Below are 22,738 nucleotides of genomic sequence, written 5' to 3'. Positions count from 1 at the left end.
ACCACCACCAACAGCAATTAGCTCGCACCAACCCGCACGAGCTGACGAGCCCGAGCGCACACACTAAACACCGGCCGGTCAACGACGCCGACACATACGACTCGCCACTCTGGCCAGCCGCTCGTTAAATTGCTGTCGTGGCCGAGCCGGTCGAACTCGAACAGAGGCAAGCGAGCGAGCGTCTGATAAGACAAGCTCTCGATCGCTTCGGGACCAGCCGGCCGGCCTGCAGCTAGCGATCTCCCCATCGTCCGTCGTCGATGACGGCCGGGACGGCGCCGGCGGTGAGGGTTCTGGGCGGGGAGGTGAGCCCGTTCACGGCGCGGGCGCGGCTGGCGCTGGAGCTGCGGGGCGTGGCGCACGAGCTCCTGGAAGAGCCGCTCGGGCCCGCCAAGAGCGCCAGGCTCCTCGCCGCCAACCCCGTCTACGGCAAGATCCCCGTCCTGCTCCTCCCCGACGGCCGCGCCATCTGCGAGTCCGCCGTCATCGTCCAGTACGTCGACGACGCCGCGCGGTCCACCGCCAGCGCCGGCGGCGAGGACGATTGCCTCCTCCTGCCGGAGGACCCCTACGAGCGCGCCATGCACCGCTTCTGGACCGCCTACATCGACGACAAGGTAACCATCGATCGATTTCAAGCTCGCCAATGCATGTTTGGCGGCGACGCTTGTTTCGCCGGAGGCTAACGGCATGCGTGCGTCTGTGTTTCTTGGCAGTTTTGGCCGGCGCTGGACGCCGTCTCCCTGGGCCCGACCCCGGCCGCCCAGGCGCAGGCGGCCGACGACACCCGCGCGGCGCTGCGGCTCCTGGAGGAGGCGTTCAGGGACCGCAGCGGCGGCGCGGCTTTCTTCTCCGGCCGCGACGCGTCGCCGGGGCTCCTGGACCTGGCGCTCGGCTGCTTCCTGCCGGCGCTCCGGGCCTGCGAGCGCCTCCACGGGCTCTCCCTCGTCGACGCGTCCGCCACGCCGCTGCTGGACGGGTGGAGCCGCCGCTTCGCCGCGCACCCCGCCGCCAGGCGCGTCCTGCCGGACACGGAGAAGGTGGTGCGGTTCACGAGGTTCCTCCAGGAAAAGTTCGGGGCCGATGATGTCTCCACCAAATGATAAGATCCTCTCCGCCGCCGTTGTTATTGTTATGCGTCGCCACCAAATAAACTTGTCGATGCATATATTATTATATTTACAGATTTGATTGCAAGAAACTAAAGTCGACAGATGCTTGCAATCCCGATTTGTAAACATCACGCACACTACTTGGTTTCGCGGAATAAATTACACTAGAACTCTAGAAGGTTAGTCCTGAAGGCTGCATCTTGCGGACACGGAGAAGGTGGTGCGGTTCACGAGGTCCCGATTTCCAGCACGAACAATTCACTGGCTGGGTAAGAAAATCTCCAAACGGAAGTTATCTGCAATCAAATTCACATTCACCAAGTCATGAGCAGGTTTTTTATAGTGAGATAGAGGGAAATTTACATTCTATTCTCTCCTTGTCCTTAGTTTTTTTTACAATACCCTAGAAATTTTTAGAGACAAGGGTTTAGGCGTATTCGAGACGCGCTTGTCTAAGTATACAGAAACTCAGAGCTCAGCTAACTGAGAAACAACAGTGACGATATCAGGCATGAGAGGAGCGCCAGAATTTGATGAAACTGCTTGATCTCCCGGCGACATTGTCGGTTGAGCAGCACTTGACCAGCTCGGTTCCCACATGATCATCGTCGGTTATCTGATTTTTGCTTCTATCTGTGCGACGACCTCTCCCAGGCGCAGCGCGTTTCCTTCCATGCATAGGAACTCCCATCTTCTTCTTCACGTCCATCCACTTTTCCTTGAAAACAAAATGCATTTCTCAGATTCCAAATAGATGAAAGCACAACAGAGGTACACGTATTTAACACAGTGTGGTTCTTCCTACTAATCCACCACTTGGCCACGGCTTCAAAGCCACCAACCAACTGCAAACCAAAGATGTTAGAGCATAGGTCCCACATTATCTTAACCACACAGCATTCAAAGAAAAGGTGATGCATACTCTCTGGTTCATTACAAAACAAACAAGTTTTATTACTCACCTCCCTTCTCTTTGCTAGATTATCCTAGTAAGGAGCTTATTATTTGATTAAAAGCCACAAGAAGACCTGGACTCTAGGAGGAATGTAGAGCACCCAGATAGCAGGGGGTACACCGGCTTGACACCCCTGAAGTTAACAACTGCATAGAGACATTGAACTGAATAGACCCCACTGGAATTAAACTTGGTTCAGCCGACAAGGAAATAGACTCAGCAATACCTACACCTCCCTCCACAAATCCATCATCTGTGGGGAGACAGTCCTTCTAAAAGTGAACTTTAAAGTTACACCATCCCAAACCTCTGCAATGGTTTTTCCTTTCTCATTCAAAATCACATATAAAGGCCAATATTGGATGGCAAGGCTAGAATTGCCAAACCATTGGTCCTCCTAGAATCTGACCATTCTACCATTACCGATACACCCACCACCTGTAACCCATCTGAGCAGCTTGTTTAGCCCAGAGAACACCTTTCCAAAAAGGCGAAACTCCAGAACAGGTTGGGGCTAGAAAACCTATATTTATGGTCTACTATCTTCTTCCACATGGAGCTATCACTTAAGTGATATCGAGAAATCCAAGAAGCCAACAAGCACAGATTCATATGTTGAAGGTCACGAATCCCAAGCCCCCAAACTCTTTCTTTTGCGACATAGACTGCCAATTGGCTAAGGGTGCGTTTGGATATCATATTGGAGGGTTTGGCATTAAATTTGGTTCAGTACCAATTCAGCTATGGTATTGAGGCACAGTTCCCACCCCGTAAACGCAGAAAAGCCGTAAACGCAAAATTTTTAAAGAAATCTTGCTAATTTGAAGTACTAAATGAAGCCTATTTACAAAACTTTTTGCATGGATGGGCTGTAAATCGCGAGACGAATCTAATGAGCCTACTTAATCCATAATTTGCAACAGTGATGCTACAGTAACCATCCGCTAATTATTGCTTAATCATGAATTAATTAGCATCATTAGATTCGTCTCGTGATTTACAATCCATCCATGCAAAAAGTTTTGTAAATAGACTTCATCTTCAAATTGGTAAGATTCCTTTGCAAAAAAAGTTTTTGCCTTTACAGGCCCTGAACTAAACAGGGCCTGAAATGACCCCAATTCGCATTCTATTGTTTGGATGGCTACTGCATTCCCTTTTAGAATCGTTAGAAGCAGTCAAATCCAATTCATGTTTTCATGTGCAAATGGAAGATATTGGAATTTTCTCATCTATCCTCCTCCACCATCCGACCCTCTGCTCGACGTGCCGCTCATCCTTGAGCTCCTACCGCTGTCGTTGAGCTCCATGAGCTCTTGCCGCCGCTCATGCTTGAGCTCTTGCCGCGCGCCACCACTCATCCTTGAGTTCCAGATCCGCCATCCATGGAGCAGAGAGAGGGCGTGGCCTGCCGGCGGAGGGAGGGAGGGAGGGGGAGGGTGGCGCAGCCCGCCGATGGAGATAGGAGGAAGGGGGTGCGCTCACCGGCGGAGGGAGGAGTGGGCAGCATGCCTCACCGGCGGAAGGAGGAGAAGGCGGCGTGGACTCACCGACGGAGGGAGGAAAGGGCGGCGCGGCTCACCGGCGGAGGGAGGGGGAGGGCGGCCCAGCCTACCGACGGAGGGAGGGAGAGGGGAGGGCGACGGGGCAGCTCAAGCGGAAGGAAGGGACGAGAGAGAGGGACAGGAAGAACCAATGATAGCGAATACGGAGGGGTCCGGCTCGGCATTGAGGATGAGGGGGAGAGGGGGAGACAAATACCGGTTGGTATTGGTGTTGATTTCCAATTCTAAATTCCAAAACATCCAAATAACTGGTATTCGGAGCTGCCAATACCAGTTCCAAATTCCAAGCCTGAATATCTACATCCAAACGCAGTGTAAGTGATATTTGCCTCTCTCTTCCTCTAGATTATTCTAGAAGAAATGGGCATTCGAGAGTTTATGGACTCAATTTCCCATTTAAGAAACTTAATAACAGACATAAGATAGGTAGGAATACTAGCCAAATAAGACTTTAAAAGGACCAACATACCCCCATAAGAGAGCAGTTTGCCCTCCCAACCAGCAATCCTCTTAATGATTTTACCAACCACATGTTGAATATTCTCTCTTTTAAGTTTGTTATAATGAAGAGGGATTCCCAAGTAAGTAAAGGGAAAGTCACCAACTTTGCAGTAGAAGAGCATAGCAAACAAGCTGGTTTCCTCTTCATCCAACCCCACCACCATCAAGTTGCTTTTGTCAAAGTTAATCTTCATGCCAGGTAAATACCCTAGAAATATGTTATACATTTAGTCATTTAGAGAAGAAGAATACAACTCATATTTCTGTACTTAGATCATGCTTTCCTCGCTAGTGACTTGCATATGGTGGCTTCAGTTTCGGGTCACACTGATCGTGCCTTCCTTGTGATCCTCAGGCGACAACTTTGGCTTCGGATCATGCTGAACACATGACATCACCCAAAGGTTCGTGCATCATCCAATCTCATATGCTAGCTCCGAAATTTCCTGCTCATTTGTTGTAACCAACATATTAGTACCGAAAGTTAGAAAAAAATCCAAAGGTTACAGACTCATGTAAGGAATGGCTGGATCACTTGTGACCTTCGGCTGGCTTTATTAACTGTGGTGTTGGGTACGAAAACAAGGCTGGGGTTACCTCAATCTCTACATGTGCCTGGACTACAGCAACTTGACACCTCACTCCTCAGGTACCATCTACATTCCCACCTAACGGACCAACAATTGGTGGAGCACACATCCACGGTTACATCTACAGATTAAATTGGACTCTGTGAGACCACATCACCTTAGCCATATAAGAGAGCTGGCAGGTCCATATTTTCAACTGGTGGCTTGGCATTTGTCTTGCTCCAATAACCCATATTGCTTCTCCAAAATTGGATGCAGAAGAGAAAAAAATATTTATGTGGAAGCTTGCATAGAGCATATGTTCACCTCAAAAATGCAATAGCAATGCTTGTGTCTACAGAAAGCTTGAACAGAGTTTGTGACTTTGGGTTGTACTTATATAGCAAAGGGTGGCTCTCAAAGCCGCAAGTGTCGTAATAGTCATTCAAGGCCTATGCATGCAACTGCTATGTTTCACGTCCAACGAATGACTGAGTATGGATCCAGCAAAAATTTCAAACATATTCATCATCCTATAATCATTCTAACTGCATGCATCGGAATGCAAAAGTGATGACGAAATGCGTGCATAGATTCATGAGCAATCCCAGCCTAACAGTTGATGGCAGACATTTTTCCGGCAGTTTCCAAGACTAGGCAATGTGAGCTGTTAAAAAAAATAAAGGGTGATTTAATATCTTTCTTTGTGTTTGCCGAGTGCTGACATATAAAGATTGTCAACAGAATCATTATGGCTATGGATGATACTCACATAACTTACAAACTTGTTAGTGCATGTTTGTCCTTCCTAAAAATGTCTATCTATACTTGCATAAGTGCACATCCACATCATGTTCCACGCATATGGTGTTCAATTCCTTTCGCTTGCAATTGAGCTAGCTTGGAGCAGCTATTCACAAAGTACTAAACTGGCGATCATTTCAGATTTCTTTACTTGTCTCAAATCCTTGTCTTAATCACCTCCGCCAGTTTAGAGTACTCCTGAGGGACAATGGCCATTTCCGAACACAACTCTTGCTGTTTGTTGTCAGCCCATTTAATTCATACTTTAAGGATTCACGTACACCTTTTTTCAGATGAATTTGATGGAGAGGCTTTGTTCATGTTAAGAGGTAAATTTTGCATCAAAATGCTTAAATTGGCTCCTGAATTTTGAAGAATTCACATAACCCACTTGTTTTAAGGTTGGTGTCTAGTAACCTATTTAATTCGTTGCTTATTACATTGGCTAGATTTTGAATTTTCCGGATGAATTTGAAAAAAAGTCTCCCTTTTATGTAGAGACAAATTTTACATTAAAATGCTCAGAAAGGCTACCGAATTTTGGAGGAATCACATAATATTTTTCTTTTCAAGGTTGGTAACTAGCTACACATTTAAGTCATATCTTGTTTCATTTTATTGATTTTGATACGATTTCTTCATTAAAATATTTGGAATTAAATTTTAGAGGTATTTTTCACATAATCCTTTTTTGATGATTTTTTTCATTAAATTTAGAGTTGCACAATTCTAGATTGTGACTTAGTTTACTGAATCTAAAATCTATATTGATAAGGTTGTTAGAAAATATGTCCTTGTTGCATGCACATATTTACTGTAAATAAAATTAGTATCTACTAGAAGTTTTATAATATAAAATTTTTATTTACTATATTTTTAAACATGTGCGTGGCGCACGTGCGCTTTACTAGTTGGAAGAAAAGAACGAAAGAATAGCAACATCTGTGGAAATTTCAACAGAACTTTGGTGTCTTATATGTACCAAAAAGACAAATATGAACAAGTTGCTGCTTCTGTTGTCACTGAAGACAAGAAATTTTTTTACTCTGATGTTAGTTATCAACTTATCATCCAATATTTCAGTTTGTGCAAATCGGTTAAGCGGAGGAAAAAGCCTATTACTCTGCATGGCATGAATTCATTTCCAATGAGTGAGGTTGTTTTCTTATATAAAGGGAGATACAAAGAGTGCATGATTTATGTGGCTCATTCATCAATCTGATGCCCACACATGAATAAACTGCGTACTGTGTTTCTTATCATGACGTTGAGCTCAACGGACAATCGGCCTTTGGATTTCAGGGTAATGCTTTAGAGGAGCATACGAATGGCATTTACAGTTCAAGGTAGCAGATCTCTAGCCTTCTGTGCATGCTTCAGATGAGCATGCGAACCACATTTATAGTTTCAGACCCATGCAGATCTCAGGCCTTGTTGCTCCTCAAGATCAATTTAACCTAGTGCTTATGTTCAAACTTCAATGTTTCTCATACACAGCAAACAGAGACAAGTTTGGCAATACTGGACTCCTAATCACGACAATTCCATTATATATCACTGATTTGTATACATTTCAGTCCTAAACTTTCGATAAATTAAGTTTATTACATATAACAGCCCATTCATTATGTTGGTCATCATAAAGCGACAGAGTAGGAAACACAGTTTTTCCTAACTTGAATACCGGTGAGGATGAAAGCTGGTTTCTAGAAGGACGACGATGCATGATTCCATCAGTGGCTGCTGATAGTAAGGAGGAAAAATAGAATCTATCACCTTTGTCTGCTTTGTGTATTAATCTGAAATAGACCGGATTTGAACAACATGATCAGTTCAATCCCAGCAGTATGGGCAAAAAAAAAAAGCATAATTTAACATTTTAATCTGAAATAGACTCCCGCTTAGTTCTTATGCCCGATGTGATAAGAGTGCTGGTTCAGACTTCCTGAGCTAGTCGAGAAATACTAAGCTACCATGACAGTACATGTTTGAGCTTGTACCGTGGCATCAAATCAAACACGACTGTATCTACCACACTCACCTAATGAGCGTCTTTGAAAGACTGAATGCCTAATTCTTAGACCCGATGTGATTACATGTTGTTAGTTCAAGTTACACCAAATTAAACACGATTATGTATCTGCTACAAACTTGCCCTATGAACATCTCCGAAAGACTGGTCCGGTAGATGTTGAGATTGTCGAAGACACTATAGGAAAAATACAAGAGACTAAGATTTGAATATGGATGAACATGTCTACTATAAGGAAAGTACACAAGTACCAAGTCGAGGATTCGAACCTATGAAGGTGAGTTGTACCACAAGGAATGCTCTTAGGTTGAGGTGCAGCTCATTCAAGAGATGCCGGCACGGCTCTTATCTGGTCAGTAAAACATGCCCTTCATCTCCTATCATGAGGTTGCGCTCAAAGTACAACGTGAATCATATGAGAAACCTACGGCATTGGCGGTTATAAGCAGAGTCTAACCTGGTTTCCAAGGTAACAAACATGGGAAACGACAAAATTCTACGACAGTGACACTCTAATTGTACAAAGGCTGGTCCTGATAGTTCCATCCATTTGCATAACGGAATTAAGAACTACAACTGAATACAACTAATTTAGGGCTATGTACCAATGTTCTTATGTTCAGATAGAAAAGTCTATACATCTCATGAACGATGGGGTGAGTTGAACCATCAGGCTGAGAACGCCATGTCCACGACCAATACAGTACAGACAGCCAAATGAATGGAACCTTTTACCTGAGAACCACAGCAGTAAAAGTGTGAAATCTAACCTAGCTGACAATCATGGCATGATTTCGTTCTAACTAAACCTAACCTAGCTGACAATCATGGCATGTATTCGTTCTTACAACTAGTCACATTGTTTATGGCACGGTGGTGGTGGGGCGTTCCAGCAGAGGTGAACCTGCGGCTGTTTGCACAAGACATGACATGCAAGCCAGACTATAAGTTTGTTTGCACTTGCACAGGGTCTGACAGTTCATGGTCACTCTCACCCTTTTACAGCGTTGAGGATGATAGATGGCTTCTGGAAGGACGCAGTTACATGGACTCCACCTCTGGCTTTGATAAGAGGAAAAATGCTGTCCACCTCATTCTGAAATACATGGACATTCGGCCATTTTAGTAATTCTTCCAGTACTAACAGCCCACGGAAGAGGATATTGTACATGAACCAAATCAGTGTAAACTGTGCTGTGCATAAGTTTTAATGAGAATCAAACAAAGTTTATCTGAAATTATAGATGGCAACACAATTAACACAAGACTAGAAGACTGAGATTTTATTACTATTTTAGTTAAAATGGTGCTTACTGCATTGTCCAACTTAATCAACAAGATTTTCTTTCATCTTATTGTCAAAGAAATGCTTGGATCCCTTTTCTTGTTCCAAATTACAAAGACGATGAAAGGCTGTAAGGGGACATGCGAGTAAGCTATGCACAGCATGTTTAAAAACTATACAAAGAATCTTCCTAACATAATTCTGCTACTCTACATAGTCAAATGGTAGATATGCCGGTACATATAAATAATTTCAATTACCAGATGCGATCAAAAGTTGCATTTTACTCATTTTCCAAACAACCTCAATGCAAGAGCATAAACATCTTTCTTCTTTGCTGATGTAGCTTCAGTGACCAATTTCACCGCCTATAATTGAAAACCAGCAGTACATTTAAAATAATATGAAATAGCCCTTTTTTAGGTAGGGTCATCTCTGCAGTTAAAACTTAAATTTCGACAATGTGCTTAAAAGCTTCAAAGTGTAGTAACGAATTGAGTTGAATGTGTACCGCTGAAAGGGTATGTCCCTTTGCCATCAATTCTCTTAGTTCATGCTCAAGGAAATCCTCTGATGGAGTTTCATCAACTGAAATTAACTGCCCCTCTATTAGCACTGTGATCTCTCCCTTAGGCTGTCGAGTTGCAAAGGCCTCATTTGCTTCACCTAGAGTTCCACGCCAGAACTGCAAATGGTATGCTAAATTCAGTACTACATATGGGGGGAACATAAAAAGTTAAAAGGATTGGAATGAATGTGGTCTACATTTGCACACTATTCCCTGCGAACAAACAATGGATTAAATGCAAAGATCACTAACAGCCCAGCGTTCAGATGGGGGAAAAAGGGGTGGGGGTGGGTTCCAACTGGATGCCAATAATTATGTAAAAGAGGCTGGACATATTCTTGTTTCCAATTTTTCATCAGTCCGTACCAAGCGTGCTAAGTAGCATCTGATCAGAATGTGGCTCACAAAACTGCAGCACTGCAAACCAAAATACTTCTCTACAGGGAAAAGGGTATGTGTAACTACCAGTTGAAATATATTCGAAGTTATATGACCAACAGACAATGAGGGAAAGGTAAAAGGGATGGACAATTACATACAGAAAAAAGAACTGGAAGGTTACCTCTTCATGTAATTTTGTTATCTCCCTTGCAATAACACATGACCTGTATATCAAAACAAATGAGAGCAAGAAAAATAAACATATGTGATAGAAGGTTTGACCAAAAAGCACAAGAATTCTAATATTTTTGCAGTAATCTGCTCATACAGTGATTAATGACTGCAACATCACATAATACATTAACACACAGAAGTGCACATACCATGATTTCCCTACATCACTTCCTAAGAAATGGAATTTCTAAATCATGAAATGGCATGCAGGAGCAACTTAGTGTCTGTTACCTTGAATCGCCAAAAGATGAAGCAGCATCAACAAGAAATTGATGAATGCCATGGGGAGGAACATAGAATATTTGTGTAGCAGCTTCACGGGCAGATATCTCAAGCCTATCTCTTCTTGACCGAGCATGCTTTGGTAAAAACCCAACTAAAATTAAAAATTAGGCCTGACTCTTGGTTTATTATTACAATTGATAAATAATCTGAATACAGTGTCAGCATATTTTACCAAATGTGAATTCATTAGATGGCAAACCCGACGCGGAAAGAGCAGCAATTGCAGCAGAAGGCCCAGGAATGGGAACGACAGGAATTTTCTCAGCTGCACATAGTCTAGCCTGTGAATAATAGTATGCCATGCTTAAAGTCTCAACAATTTAGGAGAAACAGTAGAGTTAGAAAGTAAGAAGTTGGTGCTGTTTATTAAACATAAATGTACAGTGTCCTCTCAACTGGCTGATAGCATGTTCATTTTCCCCAGAAAAAAATGATAGCAAGTTCAGTTACAATGTTTCGCTCAGGGAAACACGGCTAATGAGATAGCTATTGTTTGCTTCGTCACATGATGAGTGGATAGCAATACAGATGCAACCTGGCTATGAGATAGCTATTGTATGCTTCTTCTACTGAATACTCGCATCCAAGATGCAACTTCCAAAATTAATTGAGGTTAATCTACTTACCAATTCCATGCCAGGGTCACTAATGCCTGGAGTACCGGCATCACTTATCAATGCAACTGCTTCACCTTCATGAAGCCTCCTTAAGATACTGGGCTCTCTCTCGCGCTCATTGAACTTATGGAAGCTAAGCTGCAAGCGTAGAGTTTAAAGATTTAAGCTGAATGTTTCATATCAAATACGCGACTACTCATAATTCAGACATGAAAGCTAATAATGTGATTGACTCACAAGAGGTGTTTTGATGTTATAGTGCTGAAGCAGCTTTCCAGAATGCCTTGTGTCTTCAGATAATATCACATTAGCACATTTAAGGACACGCAGTGCCCTGAAGGAAGAATCATCCAAGATTAATTTCAGTAGTTTGTTTCAGGAAATGATCAATAACACGGTGATTCCAATATATAGCATGTAGCTCCTTGTTAAAGCATGCAAGCTGTTGTGTATTTCTTAATGGGGATAACTTGAGATCTATACGCAATAATAACTTAAAAGATGTTTCAGTAAAATCAAGCTATCTATGGCCTCCTCCTCATATTAAAGATACAGACCTGACTTCACAATAATGTCAAGTGACTTCAAAGCATAAGCATATCTACTCAAATCTTTTCCATGTGCAAAATCATTAGGAACTGAGGCAGTATAAAAGGAGTAGCAGCTGAGGCAAATATACCGCAAGGTGATATCTTCAAGGTTTCCAATTGGCGTTGCGACAAGATACAGACCTGACTCCAGATTCTGCAGATTAAAATGAAGCACCACAAGAAAGGTATCACAAACAAGCAATGAAGAATGAAATCAGACATGCTTATATCACTGTGAAGCGAGCTGATGCCTGGAATGGCAAGAAAGGAGAGGTGGCAATGGGTAGCCTTACTCGTTCTCTTCTACATCTCGAACATTTCCCAAACTAGTTAATCCAATTTTGAGATAGCATTGCTGCAGCCATGAAGAGAACTACAGTTTCTGGTAAAAAATCTACTAAACTCATTGATTGAGCCATAAGGCTACATAGAAAAAAATTCTTTATCTTAATATGTTCCAGATGTAACCAAGGATAACTACATCTTTTTACAAGGAGATCCATTGCATTTTTATTATTAAAATTTCACTTGAACAAAAATCTCATAATTGTGTCACACAAACACAAAAATCTCATAATTGTGTCACACAAACACTAGCAAGACCATCAAATCCAAATTTTGCCAACTATAACATGTCATAAAACAAATCTGTTTCGCTTTGAAATTGTAACTGCATAATGCATTAGGACTCAGTAACAAACAAGCTAGGTAGTCATAACTTCTAACCGCGTGGTTTTTTTAAAACAGTTTGAGTCCTGGAATTAGCAAAAAGTTGTAGCCGCATCGAGACACCGAGCTGACATGAAAACCACAAGTCCACAAGTCCGCACTACTGACACACACCCCTACAGGAGCTACCGAAAAAACATCGGTACACATAACCAGGCATCGCTGGGGTTGGGAGAGGGGATCACCGGTTCCGAGGTTGGCGGCTCTGGCGCGTTTGTGGAGGCGGCGGTGGAGATGCGGCGAGCGAGCGGAGCCGTGGACGCGGAGGCGAGGCGGAGAGGGGAGAGGAAGCAACGATGGCGGGGAACGTTTAGGGCTGGAGCGAGGCCCTGGAGGCGGAGCAGCGACGCCATGGGAGGTGGCGGCGCGCGGAGCGGGAGGGAGGCGGGAGGCGGAGCGGCCGCCGTGGCAGCTGCCTTGCCGTAACTATGTCGCGAGAGGATGGAGGGGGGAGATGGCATGAGCAGCAGACACCGTTAGATTTGATCCTGACGGCCGAATGACCTTTAGTATCAGAGCAGGCACCATTGCTCGAATATAACCAAGGTCCTATACTTTATCTGAACTCGAAGTATGTGATCCCTAACAAGATTCAATTGTAGCATGTGACACTGGAAATATTTTTAGCAAACAAACATGACATCTTGTTAGAAAAAAAGTCTATTTTCCTGTTATGAAAAAAACCACTTTATCCATTTGAAAACCCTCCCCAAACAAAATTTTGGCTCAACTTGCTCACTCAAACTATTTCAGTTGATCCAATTCATCTCGAATAAGATTGAGCTATTTCACTTCTATATGTACGAGTTGAGTTTTAAATTCGATTTTATGAAGTGATAAAGGACATGATATCCTAGTATGAAAAATATTTTGAGAATATCTAGGAATAATTTAGTATTAAATCCTTTAGCATATGAAAATGAAAATGAAAATTTCTTAGTGCATTTTCCAATATAAGTTATGATATTGAATTTAAAACTCAACTAGTACGTGGAGGAAAGAAATTCTCATTATGAATAGATTAAACCAACTGAAATAAATAATGGCAGAGGGGTGGTCGATTGGGCGATTTCTCAGTGACCAATCGGACCCAACAACTCCCCAAGTGATAAACATACTATTTGCCAAAAATGGCAACCAAAATTTGATCTTTTTTAGGTTCAAACATCTGCACACCCAAAGGAATAGGGTGTCCTGGTTGTTTGCTTGTTCCTGCAAAGAAAAGCAGCTGCGAAAAGAATTCCATGTTCAAACTCCAGACGGATTAGTCCTTCATTCTTCAGGTATTAAGAATGGTGTCTTTCCTGTGAACTCGTTCTTTATTCACTTACAAGGTTTAAATCCTTATCGTTTGATGTATTTAATTATGTATCTGTAATAGCAAACTCCGATAATAAATAATCCATCTGCTGGCATATAAGACTTCATTAGTACATACATCAAAATGAATAATAATGGCGAAAGTTTAATAAATCCTCCTAATTCAAATATCTGTTTGACTCGAAGCCAATTGTCTTTTAAGCACAAGATCTGCCACAAAAAAGTTTTCAAGCAATATGTCAAAGTGAAAGTAAAGGTAAATTGAAAAGAGAAAGGTAGATGATAAGAAAAATAGTATCGCACGCATCCTTACTTAATTTTACAACAACAACAGACTTTAAAGATTTATCTCATAAGCTTTCTCTGAGTGAAATCGACATAGTAGAAAAATGAAATTCTCCATGGAGCGAAGAAAACTAATGATCCGAACCACAACCACATCCCAAACACAACTCCAGCAATTATCGAGTAGTAGACATAGACACCTTCAAATTCTTTATTGGGGTCCAACGGTTGTATACTTGAACCAGTGGAACATGGTATGCTCATTGCAAAGCCACAAAGCCCAAAGTTGTTGCTGTAAATTGAAGGGTCGGCTAATGTGTCGAGTTGATTACCAGTTGGTATTTCACCTGAGAGCATATTGTTAGAGAGATTTAACGAACTAAGAGATACCAGTGCCGAGAAGCCTGAAGGAATATGACCAGATAGTTCATTCCATGAGAGATCAAGGGACTCCAAAAGTTTTAAATCACCAATATTCGCTGGAATAGTACCAGATAGATGGTTTCTTGACAGGTTCAGCAATCGAAGGCCTTGAAGATTCGTTAATTCAGTTGGGATTTCACCATTGATAGAATTGCCTGACAAATCGATACCAGTCATCAGCGCGATTGCCCCTTGAAATTCATAAGTCTGCATCTTCCAGTTCACATCAACTCGATCGGCATAATTTACATCAGCTTCTAGATATAAAAGTTGATAGGGCACTGCCAACATCATGTTGAATTCAGTCTGTGGTCGGATCATGGATGTTAAGTTGGTGAGACCACATGGTATGTGACCTTCAAAATTGTTGCTAGCCAGGTCCAGCAGCTGGAGATGAGAGAGCTGTAGCAGCTGCAAAGGGATGCTGCCATTGAACATGTTCGACTGCAGTAGAAGAAATCTTAGCAAAGGTAACCTTGAACCTATCCATGATGGAATTGCGCCGGAAAAATTGTTACCACCAAGGTCCAGGACAGATAGCATCTTCAAGTACTGAATTATTGATGGGAAGCCACCTGTGAATCTGTTATTTGCCAAATGCAATGACTCCAACGATAAATTAGAGTTTGCGGAAGCCAGTACATCCCCTGAAAGAGCATTGTTGGACAAATCCATGAACCTAAGATCCTGCAAGTCCCATATGCAGCTAGGGAGCTGACCAGAAAGTTGGTTGCTAGATAGGTCCAGGATTTCCAACGAAGTCGACTGGCAGAATGACAGAGGGAAGCCTCCAGAGAATTTGTTACCATTCAATTCAGCACAGACCAATTTCTGACTAGCAAAGTTCGGGACAGTGCCGACGAAGTTGTTACTCGCCAAGGAAAGATAGGAAAGAACTTTGAGCAATGACACGGTAGGAGGCAACTCACCTTCCAACTGGTTGCTGATAAGGTCAAGTTCTTGCAGTGCTGTCAGACTGCCGATCTCAGCAGGGACCATGCCTGTGAGGTTGTTAAAGGACAAAACCAGGATCACAAGCTGAGTCAGGTTCCCCAAAGAAGGGGCAATCGGCCCAGTGAGGCAATTCTTTCCCAGGTGCAGCATCAGCAGGCTCGGCAAGCCGCTGGTCTCCTTTGGGATGACTCCGGTGAGGTTGTTGCTCCAAAGTGATAGCCGCCGCAGCTTCTTCGCCTCTCCAATCTCTGCTGGGATGGTTCCCGTGAAGGAGTTGTAGTGCAGGTAGAGCAGGGTTAGGTCCGGCCAGCTCTTGAAAATCTCAGGTGGAATCGTGCCCGAGAGCCTGTTTCTCGCCAAGTACAATTCCTTCATCTTGCTCATCCCAGCGAAGGACGGCGGCAGCCCGCCGGAGAGGTTGTTTCTGTAGAGGTACAAGAAGCTGAGGCTCGCCATGCCTCCCATCTCCGGCGGCAGCCCGCCGGAGAGGTTGTTACTGGAGAGGTCCAAGAAGCTGAGGCTCGCCATGCCTCCCATCTCCGGCGGCAGCCCGCCGGAGAGGTTGTTACTGGAGAGGTCCAAGAAGCTGAGGCTCGTCATGCCTCCCATCTCCGGCGGCAGCCCGCCGGAGAGGTTGTTACTGGAGAGGTCCAAGAAGCTGAGGCTCGTCATGCCTCCCATCTCCGGCGGCAGCCCGCCGGAGAGGTTGTTACTGGAGAGGTCCAAGAAGCTGAGGCTCGCCATGCCTCCCATCTCCGGCGGCAGCCCGCCGGAGAGGTTGTTACTGGAGAGGTCCAAGAAGCTGAGGCTCGCCATGCCTCCCATCTCCGGCGGCAGCGTGGATACCAGCCCCGTGGCCTGCAGGTCCAGGCGCTCCAGCGTCCGCAGCCCGCCGAGAGACGCCGGGATGGCGCCGCCGAGCGAGTTGTTGCGCAGCACGAGGACCCGCAGGGCCGGCAGCGCTGCGAGCGCCGCTCCGGGGATGCCGCCGGTGAGCGCGTTGCCGGACAGGTCGAGCGAGACGAGCGACGCCAGCCCGGAGACGCTGGCCGGGATGGCGCCCGCGAGGCGGTTGCCGCTAAGGTTGAGGCCCGCGAGCGCCGGGAGCGCGGCGAGGTCGAGGGCCGCGAGCGTGCCCGCGATGCCCGCGCCGGGGAGCGCGACCTCGGCGACGCGGCCATCCTCGCCGCACGCGACGCCGGCCCACGTGGTGCACGCGGGGGTCGCGGGCGACCACGAGGAGAGCGGGGCGCTGGTGAAGCTGGACCGCGGCAGAGTGGACTTCCACCGCAGCAGCGCGTGGGCTTCGGCGGCGGCGGCGGCTGCCGGTGGTGGAGAGACGGTGACCGCGGTGGATGACGCGCGCGTCAGGAGCCGGAACGTGAGCGCGTAGAGGAGGGCGGCGGCGGCTGTGTTGGTGCGCGTTCGCGTGGCGCTTGCCATGGCGATGGCATCCTCTGCAGGTCGGAGCAGAGGTCGTGTGATAGTGAGGCGTGCAGCGTGCTTAGCCTTTGTAGGATTAAATTTTAGTCCACGTCACATCAAATATGCAGATATTTATTAAAAGTATTGACTAATTATAAAACTAATTATGCAGATTAAAGCTAATTTGTGAGATGAATCTATTAAATATAATTAGTCCATGATTGACAATATGGTGCTATATGATGATGAATTAATTAGGCTTACTGGATCCATCTCGTGAAATAGCTTCCATCTATATAATTAATTTTATAATTATCTATATTTAATACTCTTAATAATAAATATTCGATAGGAGGTAAAGTTTAACCGACTGTGGAGCAGCCGGAGGACAGGGATAAGTCATCGCCCCGCGGGTTCGCACACACGAGTAATGACCATCGAGGGACGGACCTAGGATCAGCTGAACGAGGGTACAGGCCGTAACTCAAAACTCTTCTAAAGGTAGAGAAAAAAAGATCGTCAAGATAGAGACATGGACGATAGCTCAGTGGTAACTGCTGAGGGCTCCGGTTGTGCAGATCACACGCTTGGAACCGAGGCCCGCATCGGCAACCAAACGTACACGTGAAGCTAAATGGTATAGTGAAGTGTCCGTCGACTAGGATGTCACGGCTTATTCAACGATCGCGACTGCTGAGTATTGCCGAGCTAGTGTAGGATAAGTCACTTTCGAGGGTCTTCTTTCGCTGGTGTATTCATAGACAACATTTCTCGGTGGTTTGGTTATTTGACCGGAGGTTCCTATCATGGAAGTTACGTAGGAGCCATACCTTTGAGGTCCAAATTCAACCTACGACCGTCTCCGTCTTCCCCTTCATCCCCCCACCCCGCCCGGCCACCCCCCACCCCTCGGCTCGCCGTCGGCCACCGCCCAGGGGTCCAATCTCGCCTAGCCGGCGGTGCTCCCGCGCTATTTCATCTCCACAGCCACCGACCTTTTTCCATAGCCACCGATCATAAAAGCCAGGGCATCTAGAAACCCTAACCCCACCGATCTCAACCACCACTCCAGCTAACCGTGACCTCACCACCCGACCGCTCCTCCTACCTCCACCCCTCGCCGGCGGCGGCCCCGGTCCAAGGCAGCGGAGGAGATGGAGATCGTCCGGCCCACAAAGATGGAAGCCATAGCTTCCGAGGCTTCCGGAAGATCTCCGCACTTGCTCAGGCCTGAAAGTCTTGTCGCTACGGGCCCACGGCCAATATAGCAGCAGCCAGCATGTCCGTAACACTACGGATTAGGCTGGGAATTAGATTGGACTGGCAGTTTCATGGTGGGCCATGGCACGGGCGTGGCAGCAGCAGATGAAGGAACAAATCGGCCGTAGCCCACATCTCGCTTGCTCTCCTCTGCTGGACCGCAAGCACCAGCGCCGCAATATGTAAGTCGAGGCCCAGTTTGGCAATTTTCCACAGCCGTGCCGCCGCCGCATCCGCCGTCGCGACGAGCTGCGACCTCTCTCCTTCACTCGCCGAGTCTGCTGCGGCCTGCCGGCCTAGCTTGACGGCTTGAGCGATCCTCCGAGACCCCGGCCCCATGCCGCCGTCTGCCGAGTTCCACACCGACGCGGGGTCGGAGTCGGAGTCGGAGTTTGAGGACGATGGCATTGAGACGGACGACGACGGCGGAGCGGGGTCGGACTCGGAGGAGTTTGAGGACGACGATGACGTTGAGACGGACGACGACGAAGGAGCGGGGTCGGAGTCGTCGGAGGATGGCGACGAGATGGACGACGACGAAGGAGCCGGGGAGGGGCATGGCCGCGCCGGGGCTAGGGTTCCGGCTGCGGCGGGAGGGGATGGAGGCGTTGGGGAAGGGAGGCCACCGCCTGCCTGCTGCGTGTGCATGGAGCCCTGGACCTGCTCCGGCGCGCACCGCATCTGGTGAGTTTGTTAGAGAAGGCGGGATTGATTCGTTGGTGAATTTGTGTGATTGCTTTCTTCAGGTGACTATTGTTGCTAGTACTGCTACTGAAAAGCTAATCACGCCTACGGTTTTTTTTGTTTTCTCTCGTTTTCCCGGATTAGGGAGATTGTGGGAGTATGAACTATGAAGTCTGTAATTTTTCAGTTGTTGAAGAGCTCAGACTCAGATTTCTATTTTACACTTCAATTTTGGAATCACGAATATAAACCCACCGCCAATTTTGCATGATTTAGTGGTTAAGATATTTAGGTTACTATTTTTTACCTTAAAAATATGTACCTGTATAGGGCGTATCACATATATATCTTCTTAGGACTGTTAGGAGTAAATAAGTGGGAATGATTTATTCCATCTAGGTTGTCAGAGATAAACATGGATTGGTTTGTAATGTGCATTGTGACATGTTTGGGCTCACTTGTTGTGGATCGAACCATGAAACTGTCTGTTAAGTAGCATGGCTATGTGCCTATGTGGTATCTTCTTTGCAAATATATGAAACTTCAGTGGCCGGTTCTCATGATTATTCAATGGGTTAGTTCCATTTAATGTTTCACAAGGCTCATCATGTAGTGCTTACGCTTTATTGACATATTGGTTGTTCTTAACCGTAACTAAAACTGGTATGTTAGAGAAAAAAAAATAGGACATCACGCATCATGGATCTGCATGCATATTCTGAGATGATGACAAGGAATGAGCAGTGCATAGCATAAACAGAGACTAGAGAAAGAGAGATAGTGATGTGCATCATGATTTATAATTGGACTGACTAGTTCGTTCTTTCTTGTGATCTGTCTTTTTTCATGTTATATGTGTGCATGACTTTTGTTCTAAGTAGAGAGTGCGTAATTTTGCAATTGAGTGTTGCCTATCTATCTACCACGTGCAGTTGCATTCCCTGCGGGCATGTGTATGGCAGGTCATGCCTGGAGAGGTGGCTTCAACGCTGTGGTAATAGGAGCGCAAAGGTACTATGCGTGACTTCAGAGAGGCAAATTAATTTCATGTTAGATGCGCTTCGTAATTAACAAAAATTTGATGCTAATACACACTCATAAAAGTTCTCAACATTTCCTTTGTATGCTTGTCAATCTTTGCAGTGCCCCCAGTGTGGTGAACGATTTAAGCTCAAGCATATTACTAACCTCTATGCACCAGGAAATCTATGGGATGGTTGCTGCCATATCCAGGTTCCCCTTCTTTCTGTTCCTCACTGTTCTATGGAAGCCTCATAATTAGGGCCTGTTTGGATCCAACGGAAAGAGAAAGAGAAAGTGCAAAACTTTTGCTCTTTTGCATTTTTTTTTGCACTTTTGGATCCAAACACCCCAAAGTGCAAAAGGGCAAATGCTACCGTAATTTTGCTAATTATGGATTAATTAGGCTTAATAGATTCGTCTCGTCATTTAGTCCTCATCTATGTAATTAGTTTTTTAATTAAATTATATTTAATACTTCTAATTAGCGTCTAAACATCTGATGTGACAGGAGCAAAAATTTTGCCATTTGCCCTTTTGCTATTTGGGGATGGATCCAAACAGCCCCTTAATATCATATCTTGCTTTCCTCAATTGTTCTTCTGAGGAAGCAATCTCTTTTCAGTTTCATCTCCAATAGACTCAATTCCTATAGCTGTTTCTGTTATTGATTAAACAAGAAGTGGTATCCTTAGTTACAAGGTTAATAATTAAAACAGTATGCATTTTAACCAAAATCCTTAACTTTATATTAATTGTTCGATGATAATGCGTGCATGTCACCAGTCATCTTTATGATCCATCAATCAGGAGTTCAAAGCACAGTTAGCAGAGAAACGTCACAAGTTGATGGAGGAACTTAAGCCTGTATTGAATGACTTGCTCCACAAGCACACATCAGCGCTTCTGTCTGACCTGCAGAAACTGTATCAAAAGCAGCTGGACCATGCTGTAGGGGCGATGGTTAAAACATTTGTGTCAACGAAGGAGCAGATGAAGAAGATGGCGGAACAGAATGCGACGCCCATGGATCTGATAGAGTTCATGGAGCAGTCCTACACTCAACTGCCGATTCCAAGTAGACCGCCAGAAGATGGGGCCAGTGAAGGTACAAGTGAATGAGACTGTTTAATTTGCCACTGTGATGAACGCCTATAGATGTATGGATGTGACGAGCTGTTTGTAGGCTTGGTCTTCACTACTTTGGGCCTGTTTAGTTCGTTGCGTGCAAACGCAAAAAAAAATTTGTAAAAGAATTTTGCCAATTTGAAGTACTAAATGAAGTCTATTTATAAAACTTTTTGCACAGATGGTTTGTAAATCGCGAGACGTATCTAATGATGTTAATTAATCCATGATTAAGCAATAATTAGCGGATGGTTACTGTAGCATCACATGTTTGGATTAAGTAGGTTCATTAGATTCGTCTCGCGATTTACAGCGCATCCATGCAAAAAGTTTTGTAAATAGACTTCATTTAGTACTTCAAATTAGTAAGATTCCTTCGAAAATTTTGCGTTTACGACTTTTTTGCGTTTACTGGAACTAAACAGGGTCTTTGGGCCTGTTTAGATCGACGCAAAAACGCAAAAAGATTTCGTGTTTAGGGCCTTTACGCGTTTTGGAATCTAAACGGGCCGGGACGTGTATTTTTGCGTTTGCGCATCGGGCCGCGTGTATCCATCCATTCCCTGCTTGCCGTGGACGCCTACCTGCCCCGCCGCCTGCTGCTCCCCCCGCCGGCCCTCCCCCGCCGCCTGCTGCTCCCCCGCCGGGCCTCTCCCCGCCGCCTGCTGCTCCCCCGCCGGCCCTCCCCCGCCGCCCCTCCCCCGCCGCCTGCTGCTCCCCCGCCGGCCCTCCCCCCGCCGCCCCTTCCCCGCCGCCCATCCCCCGCCTGCTGCTCCCCCGCCGGGCCTCCCCCCGCCGCCCCTTCGCCGCCGCCCATCCCCCGCCTGCTGCTCCCCCGCCGGGCCTCCCCCCGCCTCCTGCTGCTCCCCCGCCAGCCCTCCCCCCGCCGGCCCTCCCCCCGCCTCCTGCTGCTCCCCCGCCGCCCACCCCCCGCCGGCCCTCCCCCTGCCGCCCCTCACCCGCCGCCCCTCCCCCGCCGCCTGCTGCTCCCCCCGCCGCCCCTCCCCCGCCGTTCATCTAACGTTGCTGTTCATCTATGCACAAGAATGCAAAAACCTGGCTATCTAAACACCTGTAAATGCAAAAAGGTGTAAAGTTTTACGCATGCAATTTTGCATTTTGCCTTTTTGCCTTTACACCGGAACTAAACAGGCCCTTTGTACCAGTCTGGTCATTGTCTGTCGTGGTCAGCCTTACTGAAGACCTGTATGTAACAGACTAGCAGTGCTGATAGCTTTGTTTTTTATCTTCCTGAATGACTTGTTGATGTGATCGTCACTGCATGTTCGTTGTTAATGATATTGTTGTTTTTTAAGGCTGTCTTCAACGGTGCTCTCTAAACCGTTTTCTACTCTATATATAGAGAAGATTCCGTTCTCTATTGCTCCAGCAGCGTTCTCTAAATGGTCCTCTAAAATAGAGAACGCTACAGGTTTTCTCTATATATAGAGATTCTCTCTCCTTTTCTCTATTTTTTCTTTACGTTTTAAACACTGAATTAAATAAAAATAAAATATGTACATAGCATTTGAGGTATGATAAATACGTACGTACAAAAATTTGGAACAAAATACGTTTCTAATATAGGGTTTAATGTATAGAGAACGAGATTTAGAGAAATGAGATATAGAGGAGAGAATCTTGTAGAGAATTCTGTAAATGAATGATATAAAGAAGTATATAGAGAACGACGGTCGGAGATAGCCTAAGAGACGAGGTATATACCTATATTTTAAAATAACAGTGACATGGCGTTGTGTGTTACCGTGGCCTTGTTGATGTGATCGATCTAGGTGTAGGTACTTGGTGAGCTGATGAGTAGTATTTGGGTGTGATGAACGTTAGGGGTCGTGGTGGTACCTGTCTGGTATGTGCTAGTGCCATGGTCATGCATGTGATGATCGCTCACGGCCGCCAACAGTACAGTATTGAGATTGCTGTTTTATGAAACGGACCTGTCAGTCTGCATCGAGCTAGAGATGGAGGACCGTTGCTGCCTGCTGTATTGACTG

General features: G+C 45.6%; 4 protein-coding genes and 1 long non-coding RNA gene across 13 annotated transcripts; 2 read left to right on the top strand and 3 right to left on the bottom strand.

The window, feature by feature from the left end:
* The first annotated feature begins 171 nt into the window (after nucleotides 1-171).
* LOC112877898 (probable glutathione S-transferase BZ2) lies at nucleotides 172-7,570 on the top strand. Of its 6 annotated transcripts, XR_003225591.1 has the most exons (5): nucleotides 172-617; nucleotides 717-1,381; nucleotides 5,800-5,907; nucleotides 6,005-6,079; nucleotides 6,809-7,570. XR_003225591.1 is itself a non-coding variant. In XM_025942273.1 (2 exons), exons 1-2 carry the CDS (start codon nucleotides 261-263, stop codon nucleotides 1,101-1,103), a joined length of 744 nt encoding a protein of 247 aa, XP_025798058.1. In that variant the 5' UTR covers nucleotides 172-260; the 3' UTR covers nucleotides 1,104-1,595. The 6 variants fall into 6 exon arrangements, 1 of the variants encoding a protein (XP_025798058.1); XR_003225589.1 differs by lacking the exons at nucleotides 5,800-5,907; nucleotides 6,005-6,079; nucleotides 6,809-7,570 and adding exons at nucleotides 4,245-4,332; nucleotides 4,489-5,486; XR_003225590.1 differs by lacking the exons at nucleotides 5,800-5,907; nucleotides 6,005-6,079; nucleotides 6,809-7,570 and adding exons at nucleotides 4,245-4,332; nucleotides 4,426-5,486.
* Nucleotides 1,461-3,748, bottom strand: LOC112877900. The gene is made up of 2 exons (XR_003225593.1): nucleotides 3,618-3,748; nucleotides 1,461-1,830 (listed from the first exon to the last, which is right to left on the bottom strand). It is a non-coding gene; the product is annotated as an uncharacterized LOC112877900 (long non-coding RNA).
* Nucleotides 7,571-7,954: 384 nt separating the features above from the next.
* Nucleotides 7,955-12,963, bottom strand: LOC112875203 (ribosomal RNA small subunit methyltransferase I). The gene is made up of 10 exons (XM_025938964.1): nucleotides 12,413-12,963; nucleotides 11,588-11,652; nucleotides 11,146-11,242; nucleotides 10,918-11,046; nucleotides 10,464-10,572; nucleotides 10,238-10,382; nucleotides 9,954-9,996; nucleotides 9,335-9,508; nucleotides 9,084-9,191; nucleotides 7,955-8,634 (listed from the first exon to the last, which is right to left on the bottom strand). The coding sequence occupies exons 1-9, from the start codon at nucleotides 12,686-12,688 to the stop codon at nucleotides 9,111-9,113; spliced, it is 1,119 nt and encodes a 372-aa protein (XP_025794749.1). The 5' UTR covers nucleotides 12,689-12,963; the 3' UTR covers nucleotides 7,955-8,634; nucleotides 9,084-9,110.
* An 841-nt stretch (nucleotides 12,964-13,804) lies between these two features.
* LOC112875202 (probable leucine-rich repeat receptor-like protein kinase At1g35710) lies at nucleotides 13,805-16,712 on the bottom strand. 2 transcript variants are annotated; one of them, XM_025938963.1, is made up of 2 exons: nucleotides 15,997-16,712; nucleotides 13,805-15,636 (listed from the first exon to the last, which is right to left on the bottom strand). In XM_025938963.1, the coding sequence occupies exons 1-2, from the start codon at nucleotides 16,650-16,652 to the stop codon at nucleotides 13,893-13,895; spliced, it is 2,400 nt and encodes a 799-aa protein (XP_025794748.1). In that variant the 5' UTR covers nucleotides 16,653-16,712; the 3' UTR covers nucleotides 13,805-13,892. The 2 variants fall into 2 exon arrangements, with proteins under 2 accessions (XP_025794748.1, XP_025794747.1); XM_025938962.1 differs by having other exon boundaries at nucleotides 13,805-16,712.
* A 1,348-nt stretch (nucleotides 16,713-18,060) lies between these two features.
* On the top strand, nucleotides 18,061-20,798 carry LOC112877119 (E3 ubiquitin-protein ligase RFWD3-like). 3 transcript variants are annotated; one of them, XM_025941330.1, is made up of 4 exons: nucleotides 18,061-18,578; nucleotides 19,511-19,589; nucleotides 19,722-19,811; nucleotides 20,520-20,798. In XM_025941330.1, the coding sequence occupies exons 1-4, from the start codon at nucleotides 18,232-18,234 to the stop codon at nucleotides 20,718-20,720; spliced, it is 717 nt and encodes a 238-aa protein (XP_025797115.1). In that variant the 5' UTR covers nucleotides 18,061-18,231; the 3' UTR covers nucleotides 20,721-20,798. The 3 variants fall into 3 exon arrangements, with proteins under 3 accessions (XP_025797115.1, XP_025797114.1, XP_025797116.1); XM_025941329.1 differs by having other exon boundaries at nucleotides 20,409-20,798; XM_025941331.1 differs by lacking the exon at nucleotides 20,520-20,798 and adding an exon at nucleotides 20,385-20,411.
* The last annotated feature ends 1,940 nt before the right edge of the window (nucleotides 20,799-22,738 follow it).

This window comes from Panicum hallii, chromosome 9 (genome assembly GCF_002211085.1).
Source record: "Panicum hallii strain FIL2 chromosome 9, PHallii_v3.1, whole genome shotgun sequence".
Lineage (NCBI taxonomy): Eukaryota > Viridiplantae > Streptophyta > Magnoliopsida > Poales > Poaceae > Panicum > Panicum hallii.
The sequence above is the reverse complement of the archived record's forward strand: the minus strand, read 5'-3'. Positions and strand labels throughout refer to the sequence as shown.